General features: G+C 40.8%; 1 protein-coding gene across 1 annotated transcript in view; it reads right to left on the bottom strand.

Annotated features, from left to right (window-relative positions):
• Window positions 1-10,835, bottom strand: part of SLCO6A1 (solute carrier organic anion transporter family member 6A1) — a 211,269-nt gene extending 200,434 nt beyond the window's left edge. The window contains exon 1 of the mRNA XM_014841213.3: window positions 10,615-10,835. Coding sequence (XP_014696699.2) covers window positions 10,615-10,835 — 221 coding nt within the window. The remainder of the gene's footprint in view (window positions 1-10,614) is intronic.
• Between the last annotated feature and the right edge of the window lie 1,698 nt (window positions 10,836-12,533).

Here is a 12,533-nt window from a genome sequence, read left to right as displayed (position 1 = left end):
AAATCTACCTATCAATCCATTCTCTTAACAGTCCTTTCATTTTGTTTGGATCTTTTTTCATGCTGTTCTCTGGGTTAACTCCTCAATACCATCTTCCAGTTCACTCATTTTTTCTCTATAAAGTTTATTCAATCTACTACGTGGTAGAGACTTTGCCATTCCTGTCAAGAATAGATTGAGTCTACATCCCTTCCTCATGAATCTGGGTCAGCCCTATGACTGGTTTGACCAATGGACTGTGGCAGAAGTGACACTGTACCAGCTCCAGTCCTTCAAGAGATCTGGCACTTCTGCTTTCATACTCTCTCAAGGAAACCAGCCATCATGCTTTAAAGATGCGTGAGCTAGACTAAGGAATGATGAGACACCACATAGAGAGAAAAAAGTCACACAGTGAAACCCTGAGGCTTGTGAATGAAGACTTCTGGAAGCTTCTAGGCCAGCCAAAGGCAACCAAGTAAGACACCTCAGCCAAGGCTCCTAATTGAGCATTGCCCAAGGTCTTGACCCAGAATGTTGAGGAGACTGTTGTTTTAAGCCACCAACTTTTGGGATAGTTTCTGACACTGTAATAGATAACTGAAGTAATTACATTTTTATTTCAGTGACTATATTTTTCATTTCTAAGATTTATAATCAATTCTATTTCATGTCTACCTGTTTTAATTTCATTTTGGTCTGGTGTTAATAACTTGTTGCCTTTTTAAAATGGAAAACTTGTTTCATTCATCTCTTTGAACATCCTGAGCATACTGATTTTAAATCTTTTTCATCTGAAGCAAATTACTACTTTGACCATTGATTGTGTTGTCCGTCCATGCATTAGATTTCTTCATAACTATTTGTGAGTGGAGGGGTGAGGGTCAGATTACAAATACATTGTGAGTAAGAGGCTTTTTTTATTTTTTACTTTTCAATACCCCCCCCCATATCCCTGCCAGTGATTTGGGGTCCTGTTTATGGAGATGTTATAGATTTTGGAAATTTGGTCACAGAACCAGGGATATCTTGGCTCAGTTACTGGTCCCATGGCTGTGTCTGTTTCCTTCTGCCTCCCTAAACTCAGAGCTTTTCAAAGCCCAAGCAGAAGTACATATAGCGTCTGTTTTTATTTTTAAGCTTTCTTTCACAAGGGAGGCAGTCTCACCCCAACCTCTGGCTTCTGACTCCCCTTGCCCCACCCCCCCTTTACCCAGCAAGATCCCAAATACCATGCAAGAATGACTAAGAGACCAATAAGCTAGAGATTCAGGCTGTTCACAGCATTGTGTTTCTACTACTTTCTCAATTCATGGTGATGTTTATTTTGTTTTTGAAATTGGCTCATTCCCCCGCCCCTTCTTTTTATATTCTATTGTTGCTATATGTTTGGGCCACAGAGAGTGATCAAATCACACACTTACTATGCCACCTGGGCTAGAAGTCCAGTACGTCATAGATTGAAATGTTTTCATCACGCATGAAGATCTTTCATATTCTTAGGAAGGACTTTCTATTCTACTGACCTCTGTTTTTCAGAGTGATTAGATTGGGCCTACATGGATGATACAGGATCATCTCCCTGTTTTAAGGTCCATAACCTTAATTACATCTGCAAAGTTCCTTCAAAGCAGCACCTAGATAAGCGTTTGATTAACTAACCAGAGGACAGGAATGAGGGAGCATCTTTAGGGTTCTACCTACCACAGTAATTGATGCCTGAAGCCATGTGTGGTAGGATTTGAAAAAAGTTATTTAAAACCAGAATTGAATGTAGGAACATTTGTCTTCTAAGGGGTAAAGAAGAGGCATGAGGAGATATAATTTATATCAAAGGAAAAATTAATCTGGACACTACTTCATTCCATTTTAATACAGTGCTAAGCAGAGACTGCTAAGAGGTGCCAAAAAGGATAAAAATCTAAATTACTTAGTATAATAATGAGGATAATTAAGGTGTGAGAAAGGTTTCAAGGTCAAGAGAAGCCTCAGGTATATGGCCAGAACTTGGAGTCTATGTAGAAATTGCCCATGTCTATTGGCCTTAAAAACCCTTACATTGGCCTCAAATTCTTACATTGACCCGAACCTTCAGTAAAGTCTGCCATCATAAAACTGTCTTCAGTGTGTGGTTCACAGAGAGAGCAAGGAATGGAGGCTAAGTTCTACATCTTGACTTGTGTAGAACAGAGGCAAGAAGACCAGTCGGTTTTGTAGGCGAGACGCAATTGATACCAAACGTGCAGGAAGTTAGGACTTGGACCCAGAAGGGACCATGAGAACATCAGCCTCAGGATTCACAGTTATCTGAAAGAGGACCTGAGCCTTCCCATGGGGTGGGAGCTTGAGCCAATTTTGTTTTAGCTTCAAAGAAAATAACAGCCTCCTCTGAAATCTGAGTTATAGTTTAAGACAGTTCTCAATCTGGCAGAGTGTTAGTGTTACCTGGGGAGCTGTTAATAAAAACTCCCAGTACTTAGGCTACACCCCAGAACAACTAAATCAGATCCTCTGGGAGTAGGACCCAGGCACCGTAAGTATTTAAATCTTTCCCAGGTGATTCTAATGTACAGCCATGGCTGAGAACCACTGCTTTAAGCTGTGAAAGAATCTTGAAGGAATTCTTTCTTTTGAACTATGGGCACTTGAAGAGAAGTGAGTGAATCAGTACTCTTGGAGATGGGAGACAAAACACTGAATTGAGGGTATGAGAAGATGATTCAATTCTGTGGTGAAAGTGACTGAACGGGAACATAGAGGAGGCTTTCAAATTTGACTAACAGGAGGGCATCTTTTTGCTTTGAGAAGTGGATTAGAATGGTGGGGACAAAACTTGGACTACAGAGATTGGAAAAGTGAACGGGGGAGAGGAAGTAGAAGTAAATGGAGACTCATTTTTCAAGATATTAAAAGGGATGATGAAACAAAAGATGGAGGTCACCACAAGAAAAGAATGCCAAAATAACTAGGAAGCACAAATCCAGGAAGGAGCTTTAATAAACCAAAACCAAATTTGAATAGTGAGGACATTCTGACTATTCCTGACTCCACACATATTTTTTTATAGTCATAAGTGAAAGGATTGGGAATCATGTTTGGACAAAAACGAAAAACACTCCTCCACTTTTCTCCATAGCAGAGAGTGATAGAGATGAAAATTAATTACAGCACAAAGTATATTTAGCCATAATTTAATCAACATAACCATTATTTATAGGTGTCAATGGTTTGCTCTTGTATTCAATCTATCACACATTTGTGATAGGTTTTATAATGTAGACTACAAGACAATGATAATTTATTGAATTCAAGTAAGCAATTCATGCCCATGTGTGAATGACCTGAGTTTCTAAACCCCTTAGAGAGATTTCCCTTTTAAAATATAGAAAGCCTATTAATATAAATGAAGTTCTACTTGGCAAGGTGAAGAAGAAATGTGAAGGCCTGCCACCAAGTGTGCCCTTTGGCGACATGAGTCTTTCTTTGAAGTCAATTCTGTAAACTGGCTATAACTCGTCTCTGCCTCCACTTCCGAACTCCAAATTGTCTAAGAAGGCCATTTTCCCCTGGTGGGTCCAAAGGTAGCCCAGGGTCCCACCAGAGATGATGGAGGAGGGCAGGAATGATAGCTATTCTCCTGTGTGAGTCAGTGCTACTTACAACTAGATTCAGAATATTTTTCAGGAATTTTATTCCAGGTACTTTGCAGGAAAAAAATACTAATATCCTTACAAGCCATGTGACAAGTTTGTATTTCACTATATTCTTATTCCCGAACAAGTCTTCAGAAGTCTCGCAGCCGCCCAGGACCACCTGGATCTTACCTACCTACAAATGCTTTTCTGTTTTCCTCTTGAATGCATGTGTCCTTCTGGAGAAGCAAAAACGTATTGGACTTCCAGTTCCTCATTGCCCCAGCTAGAGTTTTATGAAAAAATTAGAAGAGCCCTTGGGGAGAACAACTCTTCCTAACAGACCCGAGAGGAAGGACACTTAAGGTTTCCCTGAGGAGGTGCTGAGATGGGCTCAGTGGATAACCAGTTAGCCGTAGCCAGCCTTTGCCCAAGGGTTGGGAAAATTCCTCATCTACTGAATCACAGGTGAGCAGCAACCAGAGTTTTCAGAGTAGAAGTGTGGCATGTTTCCACCACATAGGAGAGACCCCTCAGTGACATAATTAATTAGGAGATCTTATTTGAAGATCAGTTATAAAAAGTAAAGTAATTTGAGATTTGATGGGAAGATTTGATTCCTTGAACAGAATTTCAATAGAACTTTGGAAGAGAGCTAATGCCCACAATACCAGAGATCATATTTTATAAATAATGACAATCTGTAGACCCTAGAGTAGTCTGTTTTTGTGATTTACAGTATATTGCTCTCCTCCTTTGTTTTGTAATAATAGCCACCATTTATTGAATACCTTCCATGTGCTGGGTACAATACACAATTTGCCCTATTTCGTCTCTTCACATGACACCATAAGGTGAATATTTATGTCCCTGCTTATAGATGAGCAAATACTCAGACATGTTGGGTGGTTTACTCAAGGCCACATAGAAAATTAGTGACAGAGCTAAAATTTTGATCTCCTATCTAGTTGCCTCCAAAGTTTGCTTTCTATCATTATACATGTTACACTAATTTTCTATATGTTGAAAGGAGCATCATAACTATCTAAGAAAGAATATTTTCAATCCTCCATGCCAGCAGAATTTCAACTCAGTGCCACACAAAGCAATGAGCTTATCAGAAGGTTAGAGGAAAGCTGAAGGAAGCTGCTGGTAAAAACAAGTCTACATAAAGGATAAGTAACATCTTATCTAGGCCTTCAAGGTGTGTTTCTAGAGAGATATGGATAGCATACCATTATTCTGGTTTAAGAGTAACAGGCCATTCGTAATACCCTAGCTTTGACTCAAGAAATAATTTTAGAAATATTAGGCAAATTTATGAGGTTGACATGGAGGCTCAAAATAATAAGAGCAATCTTACTAGATTACATTGGAAATAAGAAAAGAATCCCTATTCTTTTCATCTTATGACCCTTGGGAGAAAATAGTAGTGAAGTTTAAGATTTTGAAATTGGTGTGATGTGGGGAGGGGATAATAAATTGCAAAAATTTAGTAAGGTAAATGGATTTGAGACCCCAAATTTAAGTTCTTTCTTTTGTACAGATTATTACTGAATTCCCTTTATATTATCAACCCTGTGCCAGGTGCTGTGTAGGTGGGCAAGATAAGTACATTACAATACTTCTCCTTCAAGAGGTTATAACCAGGAAGCAAGATGTAAATACAACAATGCCTAATTTAGTGCCAAAATAAGAAGTACTGTTAATAAAAGCTATCAAACTCAGAGAACAAAGAAAGAAATGAAGACTGGAATGTGCATTCACTCAACTAATGTATTTATTGATTACCTCCTGTGGGCCAAGCAAGGTAAGATAATTAATGCCATGGCTAACCAGTAGAAGCTTTCGAGAGGTGAGAAGTTTGAGGTGAACTGATAAAGACAGGAAATAGGCAGATAAAAGGAGAGCGACTTGCTAAAGAATAAAGATTTTTAAAGCAGCAAACTTACTACAGATTTAAACACTTTACATGTATTAATTCATTTAATCATCACAAAAACTCAGGTAGGTACTATTAGTATTTCCATTAAACAGGACGAAGCTAGGCTCAGAAAGTTTAACCAATTAACTCCCTAAGGCACGCAAGTAGAAAGTGGTATAGCCAGATGCAAATGCAGCAAGTAAGAGTTTTAATTGCTTTTCTACCCAGGCTCTCAGGCCATGTTATTGAATACCTTCCATGTGCTGGGTACAATAAATAGTTTGTTTTATTTCATCTCTTCACATGACACCATAAGGTGAATATTTATGTCCCTACTTATAGATGAGCAAATACTCAGACATGTTGGGTGGTTTACTCAAGGCCACACAGCAAATTGCAGGACCTGCCCATGCAAAGAACACAGTATTAGCATGCCTTAGCAAGTATTCATCAGAAGTTTGGGTAACATCAAGTTTCTTGTCTTAGACCGTGGTAGTTGTGATTAATCTCTACAACAATTGTTCTCAAACTTTAAGGAGCATCAGATCACCTGGAAGGCTTGTTAAAACATAGATAGCTGAACCCCACCCATAGAGTTTTCACCTCAGTGTGTCTGGCATGGGGCCCAAAAATTTGGTCTTCCAAACAAGTTCCCAGGTAGTGCTGATGCTGCTGGTCTGAAGACCATTGATTAAGAAAACAAGTTCCCAACCTCCCCGACAAACCGCATATCTGGGGCCTTCCATCACTGAGGGTAAATTGGATATCTCTAGTTCCACATCCCAGGAATCTCAAACTCAAGTGTCTAGAATTGAAATCACTATCTTCTCATTGAAAGTCTGCTCTTGTGTTTTTGCCATCTTAAGTGATGGCACAAGTTAACACTTAGTACTTTGGAAGCATCCCTGAGTCTTTCTCCATCTACCCCCACCTAACCAAAGCACTATGTCATATTGATTCTCTCCTTTAAGTGCCTCTTTCAACAGATATTTATTAAGTACTACTCTGTGCTAGTCTAGACTGGATAAGACTGAAAGATATTGAATATCCCAAAATATGACCATCAGATAGCATCCCTTTCTGTAGTAAGGGAGAACATCACTTTCACAGAGTCAGCGATGTCACAGAAGAGAAAGTATTCACAGAGGTTGGGGGGTCTAGGCTCAAGTGGTTTAAGAAAGGTCTTTCAAAGCAGAAAAGTGATTGGGATTGATGACATAATAGTGTACGATTGGTGGTCATAGTAAGATGAGGGTTCTGATAAGCAAACTGCTGTTTGATAACTGAGCTGTTTGCCTAGATGAGCAGACAATTGTTTCAGAAAAAATTTATTTGCAGGAATTACCTGACACAAATAGTGAAACTATTTTATAGTTTACAGCTTTATCTATTTTGGGCAAATGTTTCCTGGAACAAAATACTAACTCATGTTGACACAGGTGGTCTTTGTTTTCAGTCCTAATAACTATGTCACATTGATATAAGTGATCACAGTTCTCAAAGGACACTATGCCCTAGATTTAAGAAACTTCCATTCTGGTGAGCTGGCAGACAGGGTTTCAACAAAACACCTCTTTGTTAAAACTGTTATTTATTATAAGGTAGAAAGGGCACAGATAAGAAGAAATATCTGAATCTTCCTATGGAAGTCTTCATAGTGGAGGTAGCATGGAGTTTGAATGGATAAGGGAGTGAGGACAATACCGTCCAGGTGGAGCAAGAGGACTATAAAAAGCCCCAGAGATGTGAGAGATCACAAAGCCATCTCCTTTCTATCAATACTCCCAAGCTTTAGTTCAGGCTCTCTTCTTTCTTCAAACTATTCAAAAATCTTGTAATTGACCCACCTGTCCCCAGTCATGTAAATGCTGCCAATGATGTCCTTATCTGTAACCCAGGCACTTTAGCTTCATCCCCTGGAGGGAGCAGAGTGTAGTGCTCCTCTGGGAAGGAGAAAAGATGATCAGGGAAGCACTCTGCCTCCTTCTCTGGCTGTGAAGTCCACAAGTGACTCCTTTTGCTGCCCAGTCTTCCATAGGAAAGGTATAGGTGCCCGCCATTATGAGGTGGGGGGTAGTATTTTCCCTTCTTTCTGTCCAGTGAACCCAAAAGCATAGGACCCCAAAGAAGATCCAAACAAGTCTTTACTTAAGGTTTCAGACAATAAAATACATATCATCGAGAGTGGTAGTGTGGGGTAAGGGTGGACTTTAAATGGCTTCACCTCCCTTATTTTAATCTAATCCCCATTCTAGAAGGTATTCACATGGATGTTCCCCCCAATGGCAGAGTGTCTCCACATGGAATCCTTCTTCTCCTTTCCTCATGCTACCCTCTTCTTGCATCCCCTGTGCTTGGGGTGTTTCCTTGTTTTTCCTCCTCCCTTCTTGGATCGTGGACCTTCTCCCAGCAATTATCAGGCCTCTGGCCTCTTCTTGGGTCTTGGAAATCTTCTCAGTCTCCAAGTTGTATGTTGAAGGTTGCTGATTTTGAGTCATAAGTCAGTCATAGCCATTCTTTCCCCTATCCACTTCTATTCCAGGCTAAGGGGAGAAAGGGAATTTTCGGTGGTGAAGAGAAGAGAAAGGGCATTGGGAGTGGCTGTCCACTTTGTATTGCAGCTTAATTTTATTTTTCTGGTTTTCTTGAGAGGTATCTTTAAAAAAAATCAGAGATCTTATCCTGCAAGGGTCATTCTCCAGCCAATAACAGTCACTGAGTCTTTATATGAGATTCATATTTGTCGGTGTCGCAATCCAATGTACACATCAGGATAGATGCGGAGAGGGCTGATGGCCACTCTGAGTTTATCATAACCAGCGTTTCAATATATACATAGCTTACAGCTCTTAAACATACACAGGTGTTCTGGATGAAGTAATTAGCGAATGCCAAGAATTCTTAGTGATTTCTCAAGGAGCCCTCCCTTGGCCTCTGTTTTGATATTATCATGTTATTGCTGTGCTCCTATATTTTTATCTCGGAGCAGGCAAGGTCTCTTAGGCAATGGTCCCTCCTGCTCCCGATATCAATATTGTTTCTCCATCTGTGCCCCCCGGGCGGCCGCCGCCGCCTGTCTTAGATTGCCCCCCCAGGGGGTCTTACCCGTCATTGGCTAACCGGCCTTCTCACCTCTGGGTCACAGTTTGTTGGCAAGCTTTTTCCAGTGATTATTAACCCTTCCTGTGTCAGGGGCGGCTACAAATTCCCTCTCCTAATGTTCGTTCTTATTTTGCTTTGAATATTTTTTAAAGTATCTCCCTCCTTAGCAACCTGAATAACATTACAAATCCATGAACCTAGACTCAGAAGGTGTCATGTCCAGTCACTGCTTCTCAATTCCTGGCCTCCTCTCCCTCAACTGCAGTGGGGAGAGACAAGGACAGCCCTACTACATATCTCAACCTCTGCCTGAGGCACATCTTCAATCTCTGGCCTAAAGGATCAAGTCCAAACTTCTTGTCAAAGCATAGGCTCTGACGAAGAACTGGCCCTGCCTCTTCTCCACCCCATCTCCAATTACCTTCCACAAATAATGAATGCAACAGCAATATGAAACCACTAGTCTTTATGGTTCCCACCTCCTAGGCCTTTGAGAGTTCTACTTCCTCTGCCTGGAGTCCTTTCACAAACATTGTCTACCTGGCAAACGCCTATCCATGGATCAAAACACCTTGGAGGCACAATCTCCTCTTTGAAGCCTTCCCTGATCAGCCCCTCATAATCATTCTCTCTGCTATATTATCTCTATACCTCATACACAACTTTTATTATTATTAGCTTCCATTTGTTGAGTGTGTCTGTTTTATTCCAGAGATGATAAAACAAAAGTTATTTAGGAAGAGTCGAGTAGCTTACTTAAATCCACAAAATTAAAGCAAGACGCAGGATTTTCATCAAGGCTTGTCTAGCTCCAAAGTCTATACATTATCCACTGCCACATTCTACCTCCTATTTCTGCATGTATTATTTGTTTATATCATATATTATTTGTTTATATCAGTTTCCCCCATATACACCTCTTGACTGAGATTAACTGAAAACAGGAACAATGTTTTATTCATCTTTGCATCACCAGTACCTGGAATATAATATGCATTCAATAAATGTTTGTGGAACTGAGCTGAACTCTTTTTTAAATGCAAATCCTATTAGTTGTATTCAATATTGCTCTATCTTCTTTTCATTGATTAATTCTTGGTATTTATCTAAATTTATCTTCTTCATTTTGGATCATTAAAAAGAGGTTCAATGGGATGTTTTTCAAATTCATTACCTCCCAAAAGGGTAATGAACCAAACAGCAGGATTGTCATCACTTTAATAGTGATGTACTTGATTCAAGCAATCATTTCTAGACATGCTTTAGGAAGCAGAATATTAGCTCTCCAGTTGCCAAATTCCAAATCTTGACTTAGCAGGAAGAGGCCCAATTCGGGGAAAGAATTTTTATCATTGACTTCAAGCAAACATACTTAAGCTACAGTTGGCACATCTTCTCTGTATGCTCAGGATTTTTACAGATGGGGTCACATTGTAATTGTATCTTCTCCTATAAGCTATTGATGATGATATGCATGCTCTTCATGTACGGGAAGGTGACCCGACTTACTCACAATTGATAAAGCATATATGCACTTTGAGTTATTTCCAGCGAGGAGGAACAATTTGTGCTCAACCATTTAGCTGTCTCCCCAAGTTTCCACAGAGGAAAACAACATGGCCTAAGGGAAAGACAGAGTCTGACTTGATGAAAACTCTTCGTGGACGTAACCTATAAATATAATCTTAATGCATCAGGCTCAAATCCAGTACAGATTTCCCCCTCTATCCAAAAGTAGAGATTTCCTATGAAACCATTCAAAAGCCAAAATAGCGTAAAGTGAAGAAGCAATTACTATTCATTTATATGGGAAAAATTTCTGAGCATTCCCAGACCTGAAAAACAACCTACCAAATCATATCAAATAACACATAAAACCTAAAATAACACCAGTATACAGTAAAAGCAGGAATGATATGATAAATACACAGCCTATATAAAGTAGAAATAATGTCTGTACAGTGTAGTGTCACTTACCAGAATCGGGAAGCCAGCGAGCACACAGGAAGGCTGAGTGGTGGCAGTGGTGGTGATGGGGTGTTGGGCTCAGCCATCAGAGGTTGGGGTGGTGGGAGGTACAGGAGATGGGGTGTAGGAGAGAGAGGAAGAGAGTCATCTATCAACATCTCATTGTCGTCTGAACCCATCAGGGCAGGCAGGTCACTGACATCTACACCTTTTATGTCTGCTGCCTCCATGTCCAAGGTCAAGGTTCATCATCTGCTGTGGTTGATGTGGCTGATGCAAAAGCTTGAAATATGATGGTATGCTTGACTGCTTAACCTTATAACGCTTTGATACAAAACAAACGCTGAACGCTATTTTCGTTTTTCTCCTTTTTCTGTAAAAGCAAAAATCCTCTTCGAATTCCTTTCATTTAGCAAAAACAGGCACTAATGTAGGTCTCTAGTAAAAGCAAAGTGGCGTAAAGCAAACTTTCAGACAGCAGGGGAAACCTGTATTTAACTACCTTCTCTCAGCCCCTACATCCCACACATTCTCCTCCATAAAATCAGCTAGAATTCTCCGCGTGGGAAGGAAGGGAGATGGGGAGGAAGAGAGACTCGCACCTGAGAAGCCATATCAGAATATCAATAGCACGTGTGGCAGTTTCCCACCATGTGATTCTGATCAAGCATCCCTGCCACGGGTTGACTCCCAGCCCCCTGCTGAGAGTGTCCCTGTCACAGAGGTTTATTCCAGTGGAGGATTTGGACATTCAGAGATTTAGCTGAAATGCATGTGAATAGATTACTACTAAGAGATTTACTTTGAAATATTTTGAGAGTAACTCTCCTGAGATGCTGAAAACACTTCAACCTCGACATTTCAGTAAAAAGAGGTGAGTATTCCACTTCAAAAATACTGAAAATGGGGTTCTTTGGGGGTCTTTTAAGTGTAACGATCCTCATTAAAAATATCACAGCCCAATGCCTTCCTTCTTTTCCTTTACTCGTAGGGCCTAAGTATGGTCAGAGTTGGTCCTCCAGCCACCCTCTCAGTCACCCGCAGTGGTGAACAAAGCACCTTACTTGGCCTTTTATCTTCTTAGGCCTTTTTGGGAGTCCCCAAAAGGAAGACTATCTTGCGCATAATCAGTCATACTTGGAACACTGCATGTTCTCTCTTCTAAATTTTACAAACCAAGTGTCAGGTGAAGTTATCTTGTTCTGCAAGAGGCAAACAAAATTTGGTTTGAACACAATGTAACACGTCTCCAAATGTCTCCAGTAATCCTGTGGCCTGCTAGAACCGAATGTCCCTGCTGCCGCTTAGAGCAGCTCAGTCTGTCTCCAGATTGGCCATGCCCCAAAGCCCTACTCACAGACACCTTGGGCTCCCCACCCAGTGCGGGTGACTCTCCCCTCACCTCCATGCTTTAGAGCAGTGGTTCTCAAATTGTTGTCCCAGGACCAGCAGCATCAGCATGACCTGGGAAGTTGTTAGAAATGCAAATTCTTGGGCCTGTACCCAGACTTACGGAATCAGAATGCCTGGTAGGGGCAGGCCCAGCAATCTGCGTTTCAACAACCCTAGTTGATTCTCATGCTCACTGAAATTTGGGAGTCCCTGCTTTAGAGCAGAACAGCTCAAGGTGTGGTCCATAGACCTGCAGCATCAGACGAACTGGGAGCTTATTAAAACCCAAAATCTCTGGCCATATATCTCAGAATTCTGTTTTAACAAGCCCTCCAGGTGATTCTCATGCCTGCTAAAGTTTGAGAAGCATTTCCCTTCACTGTTACTCACTCCTGGCGCTCCTCACCTAGTCTTTTTTAGCACAGGAGCAGAGGGGCTGGAGACCTAGAAATATGGTTCTTTCACATTTATCCCCTTCCCTACGCACACAGGTAATGCTAGCATTTTTGATGTGATGGGTCAACCACTACTAGGGT

Source organism: Equus asinus, chromosome 9, assembly GCF_041296235.1.
Source record: "Equus asinus isolate D_3611 breed Donkey chromosome 9, EquAss-T2T_v2, whole genome shotgun sequence".
NCBI lineage: Eukaryota > Metazoa > Chordata > Mammalia > Perissodactyla > Equidae > Equus > Equus asinus.
This window is presented reverse-complemented; position numbering and strand designations above follow the sequence as displayed.